The sequence below is a fragment of the Bos indicus genome, chromosome 4 (assembly GCF_029378745.1).
Source record: "Bos indicus isolate NIAB-ARS_2022 breed Sahiwal x Tharparkar chromosome 4, NIAB-ARS_B.indTharparkar_mat_pri_1.0, whole genome shotgun sequence".
Lineage (NCBI taxonomy): Eukaryota > Metazoa > Chordata > Mammalia > Artiodactyla > Bovidae > Bos > Bos indicus.
Genome location: NC_091763.1, coordinates 113092977 through 113110970, shown reverse-complemented (window position 1 = coordinate 113110970; position 17994 = coordinate 113092977). Strand labels below are relative to the sequence as shown.

At 61.2% G+C, this 17994-nt stretch overlaps 3 protein-coding genes across 9 annotated transcripts; 1 reads left to right on the top strand and 2 right to left on the bottom strand.

Annotated features, from left to right (window-relative positions):
* The first annotated feature begins 460 nt into the window (after nucleotides 1–460).
* On the top strand, nucleotides 461–3873 carry RARRES2 (retinoic acid receptor responder 2). 4 transcript variants are annotated; one of them, XM_019959277.2, is made up of 6 exons: nucleotides 461–612; nucleotides 1672–1869; nucleotides 2107–2211; nucleotides 3213–3308; nucleotides 3489–3617; nucleotides 3757–3873. In XM_019959277.2, exons 2-5 carry the CDS (start codon nucleotides 1696–1698, stop codon nucleotides 3600–3602), a joined length of 489 nt encoding a protein of 162 aa, XP_019814836.1. In that variant the 5' UTR covers nucleotides 461–612; nucleotides 1672–1695; the 3' UTR covers nucleotides 3603–3617; nucleotides 3757–3873. The 4 variants fall into 4 exon arrangements, with proteins under 4 accessions (XP_019814836.1, XP_019814839.1, XP_019814838.1 ...); XM_019959280.2 differs by lacking the exon at nucleotides 461–612 and adding an exon at nucleotides 804–971; XM_019959279.2 differs by lacking the exon at nucleotides 461–612 and adding an exon at nucleotides 804–1021.
* A 277-nt stretch (nucleotides 3874–4150) lies between these two features.
* LRRC61 (leucine rich repeat containing 61) lies at nucleotides 4151–16051 on the bottom strand. 4 transcript variants are annotated; one of them, XM_070788356.1, is made up of 3 exons: nucleotides 15756–15891; nucleotides 12517–12776; nucleotides 4151–5571 (listed from the first exon to the last, which is right to left on the bottom strand). In XM_070788356.1, the coding sequence occupies exon 3, from the start codon at nucleotides 5411–5413 to the stop codon at nucleotides 4628–4630; it is 786 nt and encodes a 261-aa protein (XP_070644457.1). In that variant the 5' UTR covers nucleotides 5414–5571; nucleotides 12517–12776; nucleotides 15756–15891; the 3' UTR covers nucleotides 4151–4627. The 4 variants fall into 4 exon arrangements, with proteins under 4 accessions (XP_070644457.1, XP_019815081.2, XP_070644458.1 ...); XM_019959522.2 differs by lacking the exons at nucleotides 12517–12776; nucleotides 15756–15891 and adding an exon at nucleotides 15898–16051; XM_070788357.1 differs by lacking the exon at nucleotides 12517–12776.
* Nucleotides 9088–9763, bottom strand: ZBED10 (Putative protein ZBED10P). The gene is made up of 2 exons (XM_070787141.1): nucleotides 9473–9763; nucleotides 9088–9387 (listed from the first exon to the last, which is right to left on the bottom strand). The coding sequence occupies exons 1-2, from the start codon at nucleotides 9761–9763 to the stop codon at nucleotides 9088–9090; spliced, it is 591 nt and encodes a 196-aa protein (XP_070643242.1).
* Nucleotides 16052–17994: the final 1943 nt, after the last annotated feature.

Below are 17994 nucleotides of genomic sequence, written 5' to 3'. Positions count from 1 at the left end.
GAACACGACTGAGTGACTGAACTGAGCAGGAGCTGAGCGCCTGTTTTCCCCTGACCCCCCAGCAGCCTTCAGAACCCCACCACGCGCCCTCCACCCACATGTGAGACCCTGGGAGACCATTGCCACCACAGATGGGACGTGATCCTTCACGCCTGACATGTTTGCTGGTGTTGGAGACCCCCTTCCTTCTCAGTGTGGTTCCAGGCTGCAGGGGGACGGTTCAAATGACTCGTCGAAGTCTCCTGGGGTTTGAGGATGTCTGAATTTCTGGGAAGAATTTTCTGGAATGAGTGTCTTGGGGACGGCCTGGAGGGGCCTGAGGGGAAGGGGTCGCCCTGTTCCTGGGGGCAGGGCAGCGGGCGGGCTGGGGCGGCCCGCTGGGCCAGCGGGAGGGGACGGGAGGGCAGGGCGGGACAGTGCAGGGCGGGGATGAGGAGGGGAATCCCGGGAGGGCCGCCGCCAAGGCCGGTCCCGGCGGGCGGGGAGGAGCCGCGGGGCGCTGGAGGGGGCCCAGCAGGAGCTGGGAGGAGACGGGCGCGCCGCCGGGGGAGCCTGACGGGTGCCGGGAAGAGGCCGGGGCCGCAGGGGAGACCCCGAGGCGCAGCAGAGGAGGTGAGCAGGAGAGACCCCGAGGCGCGGGAGAGGGGAAGGGGGGAGACCTCGAGGCGCGGGAGAGGGGAAGGGGGGAGACCCCGAGGCGCGGGGGAGGAGGAGAGGGGAGACCTCGAGGCGGGGGAGAGGAGTGTGGGGGGAGCGCGGGGAGGGTAAAGGGCGCAGCTCCGGAGGCCGGTGTTTGTTGGCTGCTCCGCGAGCCCGGTCCTGTCTTCGAGGCGACGGCTTGGCACCTTTGCCCGGCGGGACCTGGATCTCCACACCTGGGGCTTTCTGGTCCTCGGGAGGCTGCTCTCGGGCAGATTTCTCGGGGAGGGTCCGGCCCTCAGGCGCCCCCAACCCCAGTCACACGGATTGAGGTGCGGGGTTGGCGGGCTGAGAGAGGAAGAAGGCTCCAGAAAAGAACAAGGCAAGGGAGAAAAACTCTGCCTAAGAAGACAGAGGAGGTGGGGCGGAGGAGGGACCCCCATTTTCTGGGGGCAGTGGCCGGGGGGGGGGGCGGGCGGAGGCGGTGGGGCTGATGGCAACGGGCTCTTTCAGCACAGCGAGGGTTAAGTGGGCTCCTAAAGCCCACCCGCCCTGGGCCCCTCCTGTTTAGGTCCTCCCCAAAATATTTAGCCTCCAGCCAGCCTCCATTCCTTCCCACCCCACCCCCAGTTTCGGCCCCGATGGTGAGGATCCGGGGCTGGAGCCTTGTGTACCAGAAAACAGGGGGTGACGGGGGGGGGGGGGGGGGGGGGGGGGGGGGGGGGGTGCGGGGGCAGGGAGGGGCAGGGAGGTGGAGGCGGGAGCAGGCCCTGCTCCCCAGCTGCTGGCCCAAGGACTGGAGCAGACCCAGCACCTACCTCGGACAGGGCCAACCTGGGCTGGGCTTGGGAACAGTGGGGCCAGGTGGGAGGAGAGGGACGGGCCAGGGGAACACCAGGGCGTGGGGATGGGGGTCTGCAGGGCCACTCCGTGTCCCCCCACCTCTGCCCGGAGCCCACCAGACAGGGCCCCAGAGCCACAGGGCCCAGGAGCGGTGGCTCCTCCTCCGGACCCACACACAGCCCTCTGCAGGGTCCAGGAGACGGAGGTGAAGCCATGTGGCAGCTGCTGCTCCCCCTGGCCCTGGGGCTGGGCACCATGGGCTTGGGCAGGGCGGAGCTCACGACGGCCCAGCACCGGGGCCTGCAGGTGGCCCTGGAGGAGTTCCACAAGCATCCACCCGTGCTGTGGGCCTTCCAGGTGACCAGCGTGGACAATGCGGCAGACACGGTGAGCGCCAGCCCAGAGAGGGGAGGGTGGGGACGGGGATCGGGAGACCAGAACGTGCCCCCCACCGAGAGCAGGTGCACCGATACTTGGGCCCCAGCAAGCCGCCCAGCTCTCCAGAGAGGCCACCGGCCCCCGCCCCAGGGTGTGCTGCTGCCCGCTGGGGAGCAGGGACAGGTCACACCCGCAACAGCTCTGCCCGCTCAGCTGGGCCGCGGGCTTTCTCTTGTCTGTTGGCAGCTCTTCCCGGCTGGGCAGTTTGTGAGGCTGGAGTTCAAGCTCCAGCAGACGAGCTGTCGGAAGAAAGACTGGAGGAAAGAAGACTGCAAAGTCAAGCCCAACGGGGTGAGCTGATGGCAGGGCGCGTGCACCGGGCAGGAGTGGGCAGCGGGCTTCACAGCTGGAGAAGCCTGAGGTTGGAGACCCTGGGGTGGGGCAGCCTCCCTGGCTCTGACCGGCCTGCCTGCCTGCGCCCATGGCGGTGATGGCTGTGGGTGGGCTGAGGGGGCCGCGACAGGCAAGAAGACGGACACACAGGCTCCAGAGCAGGTCCACCCAGGCTGCAGGTCACTGGTGGAAGGAGGCCGTGGTCCCCACCTTAGGCCTGGTGAACTTCCCATTTCACATGAGTTTTCAAGGGGAGGATGGCTCGGCCTGGGCCGACTCCTAAGAGGGCTTGACTGTCATCAGCCACTTTGGGGGCCAAGTCAGTGCCATGGGGGTGATCCCTGGGCTCGGAGCACAACCACCTCTGCCAACCCCCAGTCCTGTTCCTGCACTGGCTCGTCAAGGCCTTAGTCACCGCCCTCTGCTGAAGGAGTGCTGGATTAGACTAGTGCTTTTCTGGACTTTTACACCAGGATCCCTGTGTTCAATTCAAATCTTGCAAGAAAACAGAAAACACAAATAAATGTAACAGATGGAAGCACAGTGGAAGCCAGGTGGGGAGAACCTGGCTGTGTCAGACACAGACAGACACACAGAGACACACACACACACAGTTTGAAAACTAAGTGCCGCCTACACACACACACATACACAAACACACACACACACACAGACACACACACACACACAAACTCACAGAGTTTGAAAACTAAGTGCCGCCTACAGACACATACACACACACACAAATACACACACACACACACACAAACACACAGTTTGAAAACTGCAGGATAGTTCTGACTTTTGAAAATTCCCAATCCAGAGCTAGGCTTCGCCTGGACCCAGCTGGCCTGCCAAAGGAACGGGCCCCACTGCAGGCTGGCCCCAGGTTCCGCCCTCACAGGGCTGCACGCCTCCCTTCACCCCTTTCCTCTCTGGCCCCCACGCCCCCTCCCCAGAGAAAGCGGAAATGCCTGGCCTGCATCAAGCTGGACTCAAAGGATCAAGTCCTGGGCCGGATGGTGCACTGTCCCATACAGACTCAGGTTCAACGGGTGAGGAGGGGACTTTTAAGGTGTGGAGAGACTGGGCCTTGGGAGAGGCCTGGATGGAGAGGTTGGGGAGGGGCATGGTGAGGAGGGGCTCTGGGCTCAGCCCAGACACTCCCTGGGAGGGGGGGCGGGGGTGGTAGGCGCTGGCAGGAACAGGGCGCCTGAGTGGCCCTGTGCTGGCAGGAGCTGGACGACGCCCAGGACGCCCAGTGCAGCAGGGTGGAGCGCGCCGGCGAGGACCCCCACAGCTACTACCTCCCCGGACAGTTTGCCTTCATCAAAGCCTTGTCCCCCTGAGCTGAGGCCTGGCAGGTAGGTGGCCAGGAGGGAGGGGAACGGGAGGACTGAGAGGGCGCTGGAGCTGGGCTGCGGGAGGCAGGGGAACAGGGCCTGGGAGCCTGCAAAGACCGCCTCCCTCACGCCTGGCCTGTTTCTCTTCCCTTTCCTCTAGAAGTCACCCGGCTTCCTGGAAGGAAGGGAGGTCGCCAGTGAAAGCCCGCCTCCCTCCTCTGGGCCCGGGGAGGGGCCACCCCCTGACCCCTGAGCTAATAAAGCTGTGCTCAGCTGAGTTCTCACGCTCCCTCGAATTCCCTCCCTCCCTCCCCCAGCTCAGCTGCAGGGCAGCCTGTGTGTGAGCAAAGGCCCTGGTCCTCCGGCCTCACAGGGAGGAAGCAAAGCCCCGAGGTGAGGGGGTGGGGGGTGGGGAGAGGGCAGGACCCAGCTGCCTGGACACCCAGAAAGCTGCAGACACCTCCTCCTTGCCCAGGGGAGACCAGACGTGGGGGTGGAGGACCCAGTCTTGCTTTCAGGGGCTTCCTCTTGGGAAAACCAAGCACGCCCACGTGTACTGATACTAATTAAAACAATTTAATAGGGATGAGCATGGGTGGGAATGGGGACAGTGGAGGTTCCAGGGAGACCCAGGAGCAAGGGACACAGCAGGAGAACCAGGGAGGTGGGTAAATGCAGCTTCCACGCCAGCAAGCTCAGCCGCGGCGTCTCCCAGGGCGGGAGGGGCAGGAGGCTGGCCTTCCCCTCCTCCCCCAGCTGCAGCCTTAGGACCAAGCTGCTTTCTTCCTCCGAGCCTCAGGCTCATGCAGCTGGGACAGGCAGCAGCTGTAGCCGTGGAAGGGGCCAGGGACCTCCTCCCAGGCGCTCTTCTAGGTGGTAGCAGGACAGCCTCAGGCTGAGCCCGCTGCTTGGGGAGGGCCCGAGGGAGGTACATCTTTGATGGACGTGGGGAGTTTTCCTTGAAGGGCAACAAGCAGTGGGACAAAACTGTCCAGACAAGCAGGGAGGCCACCGAGGGCCCCGGGGCGCCTTCAGAAGACGAAGGAGGCGGCAGTGGGGCCCGCGGGGCTGAGCGCCCGCATGGCCTGGGCCAAGCTGTCCCGGGCCTGGCGGTCCAGGTCGTGGCACTCCTGCAGCGTGTCCTGGAACTGGCGGCAGGCCTCCTCCAGGATGGAGCTGCTGCGTGGGGGCAAGGCCTCCCAGTAGCCAGGCTCCACCCAAGGCTGGGCCTCCATGGGCCGGGGGCCAGGGGCACCAGGGTCGGGGCTCAAGGAGCTGTCGAGGTCCCGGCACAGCTGGTAGAAGTCGCTGCCGCGCCCACTCACACGCTCGCCGTCGAGGACCTTCAGGCCGGGCAGCAGCTCACGCACTGAGGCCCAGTAGCAGGGGCTGGCGCACAGCGGGTTGCTGAGCCGCGCCAACGGGTCTCGGAGCCGCAGGCGCTCCAGACCCCGCAGCCCCGCCAGGCACTGCAGCTGCGCGGGCCCAGCCAGCAGGTTGCCTGCAGCATTGAGACACTGCAGGTTCTCACAGGCGGCCAGGGGCTCCAGGCCCGTCAGCCGGTTGTCAGCCACGTTGAGCACGGCCAGCTGCCGCAGGGAGGCCAGCGGGCCCAGCTGGGTGAGCGCGTTACCCGACAGGTCCAGCCACTCGAGGCCGAGGCAGTCCCCCAGGCAGCCCAGGCCCACCAGCCCCAGGCCCCGCAGCTTGAGCAGCAGGATGGACTCCAGGGCGAACTCGCCCGAGCGCGCCTTGAGCAGCTGGGGCGTCACGCGCACCCCGTCAGCCTCTCCTGACTTCTCGCCCCGAGGCTCCATGAGACCAAATGGGGCCAGGGGGCCGGGGGGTCAGGCAGCTGCGATGCAGGTGCCACTGGTGGTCAGCGGGCTGCTCACCCCACGGGTCGCCCCCTCCACTCAGCCTGGGCCCGGATTGGACACGTCTCCGACACCCTCACTCGAGGGCCAGCAGGTCCCTAAGGAGAGACAATCGAACAGTGAGTGGACCTCTGAGCACCACGGACCTTCAGCAGGGGCCCGGCAGGACCGGAGGACTCCAGCCCAAGGCACAGAAGGGCCAAGACCCCATAGCAGGAGCCAGCCAGGCACAGGCCCCCACCTGAGGGGGTCCCGGATGGAGTTCAGGCCCGACACTACAATCCCTCCACGGCCCCCAGTGTGCACAATCTCATTCCTTTCCTTTTTCAGTAACTGCCTGTGAGTATCATGAATTTAGACGTTTCGTCTCAAACCTTTTCAATCTATTTTTGAATAGACACAGGCCCCCAGAGTCGCCAATCTCCTTTGCTTCTTTCCTGGGAGTGCCCTGCTTTTGCAAACATAGTTCAGAGCACCTGGGCCTTGCCTTATTCCCTCCAAGGTGTTCTCGACTCGATTTTTTTTCAACATCAGCAATGAACTCAAAATGGGTTCAGGGTTCCATGGTCTACCCTGGTGGCAGCTGTGGGGGCTGAGCGCCCAGCCCTCAGTCCTAGACGAGGAAGCTGGGGTCGAGGGAGTGAGTGGCAGCACCACCAGGCCCCACGCCTTTGTTCCCCCGACCCCTGCCTGACAAGACCAGCTCTTCACTCTGGCCTCAACAGAATGTCCCTTCCCGTAAGCCAGAGAGCATGATTCCAGCCACAAACGTGATGCCGTTTCCCAAGTAGGCAAAGAGGGGCTGGAGAGGGAAGGTGGAACAGTCCGGGAAGCCATCCTGGAGGCAGGGACAGGGTGGCCCCGATGCTGGCTCTGGAAAAGGGGAGGGAGGGGACTTCCAGGCCGCCAGTGGCCTTGGGACAGGCAGAGACCCAGGGGCCACCGAAAGCCCAGAGCCCAAGGGAGGCAGCCTGGGGGAGGGGTGGCTGCCATGCCAGAGGAGCACAGAGGGGTCAGGGTTCAGGCAGAGAGGAAAACAAGCAGAAACCTCTGTTCCAAGTGGCAGCTCCCCAACCTGCAGACCAGCCAGGCCCAGGCCAGGCAGGGTGGTGCCCACAGAGAACCACAGGGCCATTCAATCCTGCTGTTTACAAAGCCCGGGGCTCCAGGGCCGTGGTCAGGCTCCCAGGCTGTGTCTCCATAGCAACGTCACTTCTCATTCCCCCCCACCAAGGAAACCAGACCTAGAGCTCCTCCCACACCCCTTAGGAAGCTGTGGGGGCTGCCAACACATCCCGCCCCCACCCCACCTCTGAGAAGGGGGTCCCATATCTTTAATCTGCAGCAGCCCAGCTCCACCTTCATTTCTAGCAAAGTTTCTGTCCCAAAGCACGGAGGTACCTGCTGAGAAGCCTGGCTCACTCCACGGAAGCGTCTGCTAGGGTTTGTTTGTAAGCAGCGGGGCGACGCAGTCACTGCCACGTCAGGTTAAACCTGATCTGGCCCACAAGGTGGGGGGCAGGTGAGGGGCAATGGAGTCCTGCCATAAACGCAGGAGCCAGAGACCACGACCCCGCGGCGGTCAGGGAGCCACGGAGACGGAGAATGTGGCCTTGGAGCCTGGCCACGTGACCAGATGCCCAGCTCCATCTCAGGCATGTGGGTGCAGAAAGGATGAGGGGTGGGGTGCCCGTGGCGCCAGCCTCAGGAGGCCGGCTTGAGTCCAGGCAGATGGGGTCCGGGCGCCACCTGGGAACGAGGTGTTGCCTCTGCTGTGTGCCCATCTCCCACCCACAAGAGGACAGGAGTGACCCCCCACAAGCCACGACCGTCCAAGCATCTGGGGGACCAAACTGCCCCTGGTGGGGCACGGCTGCTCCAGAGCCTGAGCCTCCGAGAGCTCAGGACCCTCAAGCCTCTCACCCCTGCCTTCCGCCTGCCTCCTCAGACGCCCCCCTGCCTCTGTAGTCCAGGTTTCCCCTCTCCGGGAACGTGGAGAAGCCACTGGGGGTGACGCCACACCACAAGGGTGCCTCTCCTGAGAGCTGACTGAGGGATGGCGGCACCGACCAATACATGGCCCCCAGGACAGCGTCCCTCCCCACACACACATGCCTTCCAGCAGCGGGGGAGAAGACGCCACCTGAGCAGAGAGTGGAGATGACTTCAGGTCACGCTGTCGCAACCACTGAACACAGCTGCACAAGGCTTTCTTCAAGGAGCCAGGTGACCCTGCTCAAATGAGCACACAGCAGACCGACTAGTACAGAGGGTTACGATCACAAGGTAAAGAGCTCACGAGGGCTACTGAGCAAAAACGATCACAGTGAGTTTCTCCTGAATGTCCTGCAGTGAACTAGCCACAGTGACTCGGCGGGGAAGAGGGGACAGGTTCCCGGGGCTCGCCCCCATGGCCGGGGCCAGAGTGCAGGCGAGCCTGCTGCCTCCCGGCCTCCACCACCTTCCCTCCTCAGAGCCCGGCTCCCAGCGGCCCAGCGCCTCAGGAGAGCCGGACTCACGCCTCGTGGGACGAACGGGCCCTCCAGCCTCACCCTTTCACCTTCTCCCACCCAATCCCACCAGCACTGGGACTCCCACACCCCCAGGGCCTGTGCCCGGCCCTAAAGGAACTCAGGCCAGTGGGTACCAGAACACACGCCCTTTCTGGCTTCCTGAGACCACTTTCACTGTACAAACAAGAAACCCCGAGGTTCCCAGCAGCCTGGCAACAACTACAGGTGAGAATGGCCGTGAGAGGAGTCTCAGGTCTGCTCCACTGCACGCCTGCCGACAGGAGCCGGGTGGTCCAGCCCCCCAGGGCTCTGGCACCCGGGATGCCCTGGAAGGGACGGAGCCGAAGGAGACCAGCGGGTGCATGGGCACCTCCCTCTTGAGGTGGCTGCTGTATCTTCCTTTCCCAGGAAGGGCGGCTGAGGACATTCCCCGTGGCACCCCCACCTCCCCAGCCCCGGCCCCTCTGAGAAAGCCGCCCTCCAGGGCCGTCACAGCCGACACAGACTAGCTGCATGTGGGCCCTCCCTACCCGGCAACACTTTAAAGGGGCACCACGCCCGTACACGGGGCGGGACGGCTCAAGTCACTGAGGAACATGGCCCACCTTTCCACACACATGCCGCCGGCAGTAACGCAAGCAGTGGGCAGATGGAAAACGGCTTCTCCCTGAAAACAAAACTGGCAACCTGGCCATAACTGAGAAACCGTCCTCATTCTTCTCAAACAGGCTTCAGAATCTGGCCATCCTAGGACAGGACGCTCTGCCCACTTCTCTCATCTAGGTAGCCATCCCCCAGGGCAGCTTTCTGGGGCTTCCAAGCGCTCAGACTCCCAGCTCTGCCTCTCCCAGGCCAGATCTCCACAGGGGAAAATGAGGGGCAGGGGGCGTGTAGCTGGAGAAATGCTCCAGGTTGGTCTTCAAGAAGAGAAGACGCTTAACCGTCTCCACCAGGAGCAGGGAGTTGTACTCCATGATAGTGGGGCTGCCCAGGGAGGCAAAGACACTTGCAGAGGAGGCGCTTGTCAGCAGGGGGAGCAGGACAGGACAGGTAGGTGGTGGCCAGTCTCGCCAGGGCTGGCCAGATGTCCCACCACTTCTTCTAGTAAGCCAAGGGGTCCTCCTGGGCACCCACTGTCTTGTTCTCACGCAGGTGCTTCTTGACGATGATGCTAGCCAGGTGGCTCTCCGTGGAGCGGGAGGCATCGCTCCACTCAGAGGCCAGCAGCCCCACGCTCTCCAGCCGCTCCAACAGGCTCTTCTTGCTCTGGCCCAGCAGTGAGGACCCGGAGGAGGGGGGCCGACTTCTCTGCACTGGCTCCCCCAGGCCCTTCCCTTCTGACCCGGGGCTCCTAGCTCCTCTGTCGCTCAGGGTGGCCTCCACCCGCCCAGCCTTGGGGCCCTGCAGGGAAGGGGAGGGTGGCACGGGCTATTCAGACAGCATGAGCTCCTTCACTTTGTACACAAGACCCTGCTTCCAGTGGTACATGTCCACCCCCTCGGGGAGGATGGTCTCGATCCTGCCCTTTAAGCAGGGGTCTGGCACGGTCCTCTCGGTGGAAGAGCTCAGTAAGCTGGTGGTCCGTGGAGAGCTGCAGGGGCCAGGCCCTCGGCTGGCTGCACGGCCGCACCCATCTCCCAGGCACTCCGCTCCTCGAAGTGCCCGCGCTCCACTCCAAGGAGACATGCGGGTAGCGCAGCTGGGGTGGCACCGGGCGGAATGCGGCCTGGGCGGCGCACACCTCCTCAGCTGCCACCCGGAAGGGTCGTGGGCACATGACTGGTCTGTCAGTCAGGCTCCAGGAGGTGGCCTGGAGACAGGGCGGCCCCCGCCTTGCCCAGCCGCTAATTCTCGTAAACTCGAGCAGGCAGCCGCTGTTGCACCCACCAGCCACTCTGGCCGGCAGTGCACGGACACCCAGTGGTCCGTGGAAGTTTCTTTCCAGGAAGCCTGGGCACGGGGAGACGGGTCCGAGAGCCGCAGGCCGAGCTGGCCCCGCAGCCTGTCCTCCGGAGTGCGGCCCAGGGTCAGCCCGCAGACCCCAAGCACCGCCTGCCTCCTCGGGCCCCCTGGTGGGCAGTGACATCCACGGAGTTCACGTCCTTGGCCCGGCTGCCACGGAACGGTGAGGTGGACTCAGACGCCCTCGGCCCGGCACCTGCTCACCCATCGCCTCGTGGAGCAGGGGCTCTGCTCTGTGGGAGAAGGCCCGAGGCGGGAGGCGGTGGCAAGGGTTCCCCTGGGCCACGAACCTCCTGAAAGGGTGGAGACCAGACAAAGGAGAGCGGCAGGGCTGGGCTACAAAGGGGCTCCGCGGTGCTCTGGTTCCAGGCCCGGGCCTGGGGCTGGTTGGGGGGCATACGTGCCACCTGGGTCCTGCCCGACCACAATCAGGGGAGTGGCAGGGTCATCTCTAGAGGGGGAGCAGGTTGGGGAGGCCCACGCGGAATCACCTGTCCGTCCCTATCTTCCAGAGGTGAGGCATCGGGCGCTGGCATGGTGACGGCGGCCCTCAGGGACACGGCTGCTGGCCCACCAAGGCCAGGCCCTTCTGCTGCTTCTCGGGTGGCCCTCCCCACTGCCCCCTGGGGCCTCCTGCCTCCAGCCCTGTGCTTCCCCACCAAGCGATGGGACAGACGCGAGCATTGGGGCTGCCCCTTCACTTCACCAGGCCTGACACTCGACTGGCATGGGATGCGGGTGACCCAGCGGACGTTCCTGCAAGTTGACAGTAAAGAAGTGTCTCATGTCGGGGAGGGCCGCTGACCCGGGGACAGCCTGGAGGCGCAGCCCTTGGCCTCGGCCTGCACGGTTCTCCCCGGCTTCTGCAGGCACAGCGGCTTCAGGGCCAGGCGGCTGCTCGCCCCCACCAGGAAGCAAGTGTCTCTTCTTCTGCTTCTTGAGGTGACGTGTCTCTCTGGCCAGATGGGCTATGAGGATGCCGGCCAGCCTTGCCTCCTCAGCCTTGCTGGGCTGGCCTGCCTCCAAGCCCATCCGGCCTGGCCAGGGCTGAGCACCGGGTCCCCCACCTCGCACCGTCCGCAGGCCTTACACCTGCACACCTTCTCCCCCTGCTGCACAGGGCACCCCTGCCCTGGCACGGATAGGAGGCCGCAGGGCCTGGAGCCTCTCCTTTGGCCAAGGGCATGACAATCTGCAGAGGGGGCAGCCAAGCCAGGGCCAGGCCTCCCCAGGCAGTGGGCCCGTCTCCTCACTGAGGACATCGAGGCCCAGGAGACCTCCCTCCTGCCCCTCCTGGAAAGCCTGGTCGGGCACGGGGACCCACAGGCTGCTGGGCAGGGGGCGGGCTCTCTTCCTCTGCTGGGAAGGGTCCCTCCCACCCATCTTCTGGGCACTGGAGCTTCTGGTCTTCTGGGGGCCACTGCTGGCCTTCTCCTCTACGTCTGCAAACTCAAGCTTGACCTCAGTCTCCAGCAGGTGCTGCCTGGCACCCTGGCTGAGCCCACAAGGGGCGCTGGTAGCTCTGGCATCGAACTTGGAGCCGGGAGGAGCCGGAATGGTGGGTGGGGTCATGGGTCTAGTCCTGGAAGAGTCAGCATACATCGGGGGCTCTTGCCCCACGGATCCTGAGGACGTCTGCTTCTTGCAGGGCTTTATGACTTTTTCTACTTCTGACAGGCCTGGGAGCTTGGGGCAGTGAGAATGTGGGCCCGGGCTGTAAGGCAAGCGGAAGAGGATGGCTCTCGCCTAGTGGGCTCTTGACCGTGGGCACCATTGAGGGGGGACGTGAGGCCAGAGGTGGGGAGAAGGGAACGCTGGAGGACCTAAGGAGTCATGACCACCGGAGATCAATCAAAGGACAGAGCTCTCCAGACCCCTCCCTCCTTGGCGAGGGAGGCCTGACATTCACTCTTCCGGACCCAGCAGAACCACAGCCCTTGGCACCTGAGTGGTGTCTGTGTCCGTCTTCTTTGCCACGCTAACACTGTTTCTTTTTTTTTTTTCAATGTTTATCCAGAACCTAGTAGGCACTTGACAACGTTTCTGCATGCTGGATACAGTATACAGTAGGCAAGGCCCCTGCATGCAGGTAGGCCCCCAGGCTGGCGGGAGAGGCAGACGTGAATGAAATTCTCACTCGCACGACAAGAAGAGGAGAGCCCCACTGTGGGCTGTATGGGGGCACCGCGGGGCCGTGGGACCCCGGGGGGGGCTGACCTCACCATGACGTAGGGCTCCAAGGCGCCGGGCAGGCTTCCCGGGGAGAGCCATGGGTGCCCACACTGTCAGCGAGGCCATGGGAGCAGAGGGGGCCAGGCTTGGCGTCCTGGGCACCCACAGGGTCCAGGAAAACAGGGACATCACTCAGTCCTGCGGAGCAAGGCAGCCTGAGGCTTCCCAAGCCTCCATCAGGGCAACTCAGCATCTCCTCCCCTCGGAGCCCGCTCTGCTCCCTTGTCTCCTGCCACCGAGGAGCCCTGTCCAGTGGGAGAGGCCTCAGGAGAACCGAGAGGAAACCGCCCCAGCCCATCACTAGACAACCAAGTCAGCCACCACCACACCAGGCACCTGGAGCCCGCTGGAGGGGAAGCCGCGGAGGGGCCGGGTCAAGGCACAGACGAAGGGCCAGACACTGCCGTGGTCCAGAGGAAGGGCTCTAGATGTCAGAACCAGAAGGGACTCCCCTCTGCTCTTATTTTGATTGAAGAAACGGAAACCCAGAGCAGCAACGTGATGCTCCGTGGCACAGCAGAGGACCCGAGCAGTCTGTCGGCTCCGTCGCTCTTGGGCCCGCAGAGCAGGGTACCGGAGGCGGGCCTGTGTCCCGCCTGTGCTCACGGATGAGGGCAGAGAAAAGCATAACATCTGTGAGTCAGGCTGCAGCCCGGGGCACACCCCAACACCTTCACCCGAGGGCCCGAGTGGACCCCAGGGCACCAATCCTGTTCCGTCCCCGACCAGCCTCATCCCACCAGTCTGTCTGTATTCTGCAGACAACTTTGATCCACTTGACTATTTAACAAAACTTCGTCAATATCTACCGTGAGCCAGCACTGTGCCCTAAACATACACACACGGGAGAGGAGCTGTCAGCTGGCACGCGGGGCTCAGGACGACAAGACAACCTGGGAACAGCGAGGCAAGCGGAGCGAGTGCTGCAGAGCCCGGGCGGGCTGCCCGGGAGGCACACCGAGTCTATGACACCGGAGTTTAGTGCTGTCTCTGAAGGGTGGCTCCCCTTGGGCTACCTCTTGAGGAACCCCGTCTCTGGACAGAGAGCCCTGGGCAGATCAGGAACCCAGGGCGATGGGCGGCACCCACAGTAAAGCGCCCCTTTCTCTCCAACGAAGCACAGCAGGATGAGAGCTGCCGAAAGCTGGCCTCGAGTCTACACGCATCCAAAGTGTAAAATTTAAAAAGAAAGTCACCCACAAACTCCAAGACTTTGGTTATTAGTGAGAGATCGTTTGTGACACGTCTCATAACAGCTGACACACGCACCTTCGAGGATGATGACAAGATGGACAGTCTGGGGCTGAGCTGGAGGGTGGGGGGGGACCCCACAGAGGCAGGCCTCGCCCTGAGAAGCGAATGGGGGGCGGGGGGGAGAGGAGCAGGTGATGGCGGCGGGGCTGCAGGTGAAGGTACAGTTTGGAGAGCCATGTGGGGGGGCAGGTGTGCTTGGGCCGCTGCGTGGAGGAGGAGTGGACAGTGGTCCTCCCCAGTAACCCAGATCAGCTACAGATGTGGCGATTTTAAGGTTCTCCTGCAACAAGTCTTCAGGAGTAGACATGACAGGTACTGAGCTAAAGATGCAGATCCACGGAAAAGTCCCCATAGAAACGGAGGGAAAACACTGGCAGGAGAAGAGAGGGGAGGGTGGTTGCCCAGGCAACACACTGTGGGGAGGGTAGAGGAGGAGCAGACTCCAAAGGTACCCTATGGGCAGAGGGCAGAGAAACACCTAAGTGATATTAGGGAGGGCCAAGGGAAGCCCTTCCAGAAAGCACAGACAGGGTCACTTCAGTGGGATGAGGTGGCTGGAGCCCCCAGCTACACAATGAGAAGCAGGGGGTGCGGGCGCTTGCAGTGTCAAAGGGTCAGGAGGGGAAAGGCTTAGCTCCATCTCAAGACAGAGCAAAGGTGCAGTGGGAAGATAGGAAGGCCTGGTGGCAGGAGCCTCCGGAGGGCGAGGGGCTCGAGGCACAGGTGCATGTCAGGCCGGGAGGTGGAAGGGGTTATCAGAGACGAGAAAGAATCTATTTTTTTCCCCCCCTGACACAGCAAAGAAGGATGCTGGGGTGGCAGGCAAGTCCTTGAGTGAGGGCACGGGGAGGACCCAGGCAGTTTATGCCCAGGAGCCTACAGACTCCCAAGGGGAAGCCATATACTCAGAGAGGCAGCAACCTGCTGGCTGAGCCTGAGGCAGGCGGGGCCTCAGCACAGGCGCTGCCTCCATGCATCAGAGGTTTCCTCACCACCCTCACCAGTGGCTTCCCAGGTGGCTCAGGGGTAAAGCATACACCTGCCCAGGCAGGAGACGTGGGTTTGATCCCTGGGTCAGGAAGATCCCCTGGAGAAGGAAATGGCAACCCACTCCAGTATTCCTGCCTGGACAATCCCACGGACAGAGGAGCCTGTTGGGCTACAGTCATGGGGTTGCAAAGAGTCGGACATGCCTTAGCACCTCAACAACAACTCTTACCAGGCCTTTTCCCATGCGCAGGCCCAGAAGGAAAGGGGGCACTTTTCTATTTCTCCTAGGCCCGCCTCACCCCAGCGCCTCATTTGCAACTCAGCCTACCCTGGGCATTCAGGACCTATGCCAGAGAGACGTTTTCACCCTGCTCAGTCACCAGCCCCCACCTCTGTGAGCCCCTGCACTGGGGGGTGGAGGGTGGGGGGTGGTGCCAGTCCATCCCCGCCAGACCTGCAGGGGACTTCAAAGCACTGGATGAGCCTCCAAGTCCTGGGCTTCTCATCCCCCTACCCACTCAAGCTAGGAGGAGATAGAAGATGGTGAAGAAGAGGATGGGACTATAGGAACACATGGATGTGAAAGCCTAGAGCAAACCACTGTACATTTCCGGCTTTGGTCCCAAGTGCACACTTGGCTGCATGCAAACCCTAAAGAAGAGGCTTGAAACAAACACGCATCATTAGGTTTCGTCATATGCAAAAAGTGACACAAAATGAGGTGTTTTAAACTACACACACTTGGCTCTTTTCTGCGAGGCTGCTCTCCATAGTGGATTGAGAGCATCAAGTTCCAGAGCCAGTCTATGGGGGCTTAAATCCTGCCTGTGGGCGAAGAGCTGTGTGCTCCTCCCACTACTGAGCCTCGGTTTCCCCGTCTACACAACAGGGAGAACAGCACCTGCCTCACTGACTTGTGAAGGATTAGTGACGTTCGGTTCAGTTCAGTTCAGTCTCTCAGTCGTGTCCGACTCTTTGTGACCCCATGGACTGCAACACGCCAGGAATCTCTGTCCATCACCAACTCCCGGGGTTCACTCAAACTCATGTCCATCGAGTCAGTGATGCCATCCAGCCATCTCATCCTCTGTCGTCCCCTTCTCCTCCCGCCCTCAATCTTTCCCAGCATCAGGGTCTTTTCCAATGAGTCAGTTCTTCGCATCAAGGTATCGAGCGACAGTTCCAGGCATAGACTGACTGATGGACATGAGCTCGCTGTCCAGCACGGACTCTGAAGACCGGGGAGACCGGGCCGCCCGCTGGGCCGAGGTCAGGACAAGCCGCCTCGGCCCCTGGAATCCAGGGACCGCCACGCCCGCTCCCCGGCTTACCTACTGCCGAGGGTCAGGCCGGCCGGCGGGGCCGACGGAAACGGGACGCCCGCGCCCCTCCACCAACAACCGGCCGCGGCCCCGCAGCTGGGAACAGGGCGCCGCCTACCACCCCCTCGCGCAGCGCAGCAGCTGGACCTACCAGGAGGCGCCCAGGGCCCAGCACAGCCAAGGGGGAGGAGTCCAGGTTCCGGGGCGGACTTCCGGAAGCGACAGCCCAAGGGATCCTCTGCGCCCACCCGCGTCCCGAGGCGCCTAAGCTCCTCCTACCAGCAGTCAGCAGGGAGTGCGCAGGCGCGGCGGGCCCCGACGGGAAACGGTGGGGTCCCGCCGGCTCCTCCGCCGGAAGTCGCTCACTGCTCTGCCCAAATAGACTTTGTTCTAGTTTAAGGGTGCTAGTTTGGAAGGGGCGGGGAGAGACTTGTTTGCTTGTTTATAATCGTGCTAGTTTAGCTCTATGGTCTTGGAAGAAGCGCTGGCATGAGCTTCGGGCCGATGGCGACCAAGTCTTCCTTGTCCACTGACCGATCCCCAAGGTCCCTTCCACCCCGGGGCCTTTAACCCACCTGAACTTGACCTTTGTGCATGATTTGAGACGGGGGGTTCATCTGACCTTTTTTTCATTTAGAGCTGATCCTCCTGCAGTGTGTATTCCTCGCTGATTACTTCTGCCCCCCCCACCCCAGCCTTCTTTCACTCCCATATGCGTAGGAATCTATTCTAGGCTCCATATTCTAATGCATTTCTATTCTATTCTAATAGTCTCTCCCAGCAGGAATACATTTCTGGTTTTTTAAGGCATGATTTAGATCCAATCAATGTCCCAATTTTAAGTGTGCATTGCAGTGGATTTTGACAAATTTGTTTACTTGGAGTACCACCTTCACAATTAAGGTATGGGATATGTCTATCCACACACACATCCAGTAATAATAAAGTAATAAACCACTTCACCTTTTCCCAATGAACTTTCCACCCTGTGCCCCAGGTAACAGCTAATATGCCATCTGTCATGAAAGACTAGGTTTACATTCCCTAATACTTCATAAAGATGGCACTACACACTATGCAGTTTTTATGTATAGCCTCTTTGGCTTAATGCAATGTTTCTGGGATTCAGCCATGCTGATGTATGAATCAGGAACTCATTCATTTTTATTGCTGTGTAGAATTCCTTTATATGAATGTAGCATAATTTGTTTACCCATTTACCCTGTTAACAACTTGGATTCTTTTCAATTTTCAGTTCAGTTCAGTTGCTCAGTCGTGTCCAACTCTTGGCGACCCCATGAATCGCAGCACACCAGGCCTCCCTGTCCATCACCAACTCCCAGAGTTCACACAGACTCATGTCCATTGAGTCAGTGTTGCCATCCAGCCATCTCATCCTCTGGCGTCCCCTTCTTCTCCTGCCCCCAATCCCTCCCAGCATCAGAGTCTTTTCCAATGAGTCAACTCTTCGCATGAGGTGGCCAAAGTACTGGAGTTTCAGCTTTAGCATCATTCCTTCCAAAGAAATCCCAGGGCTTATCTCCTTCAGAATGGACTGGTTGGATCTCCTTGCAGTCCAAGGGACTGTCAAGAGTCTTCTCCAACACCACAGTTCAAAAGCATCAATTCTTTGGCACTCAGCTTTCTTCACAGTCCAACTCTCACAACCATACATGACCACTGAAAAAACCATAGCCTTGACTAGACTGACCTTTGTTGGCAAAGTAATGTCTCTGCTTTTCAATATGTTATCTAGGTTGGTCATAACTTTTCTTCCAAGGAGTAAGCGTCTTTTAATTTCATGGCTGCAGTCACCATCTGTAGTGATTTTGGAGCCCAAAAAAATAGTCTGACACTGTTTCCCCATCTATTTCCCATGAAGTGATGGGACCAGATGCCATGATCTTAGTTTTCTGAATGTTGAGTTTTAAGCCAACTTTTTCACTCTCCTCTTTCACCTTCATCAAGAGGCTTTTTAGTTCCTCTTCACTTTCTGCCATAAGGGTGGTATCATCTGCATATCTGAGGTTATTGATATTTCTCCCGGCAATCTTGATTCCAGCTTGTGCTTCTTCCAGCCCAGCGTTTCTCATAATGTACTCTGCATAGAAGTTAAATAAGCAGGGTGACAATATACAGCCTTGACGTACTCCTTTTCCTATTTGGAACCAGTCTGTTGTTCCATGTCCAGTTCTAACTGTTGCTTCCTGACCTGCATACAAATTTCTCAAGAGGCAGATCAGGTGGT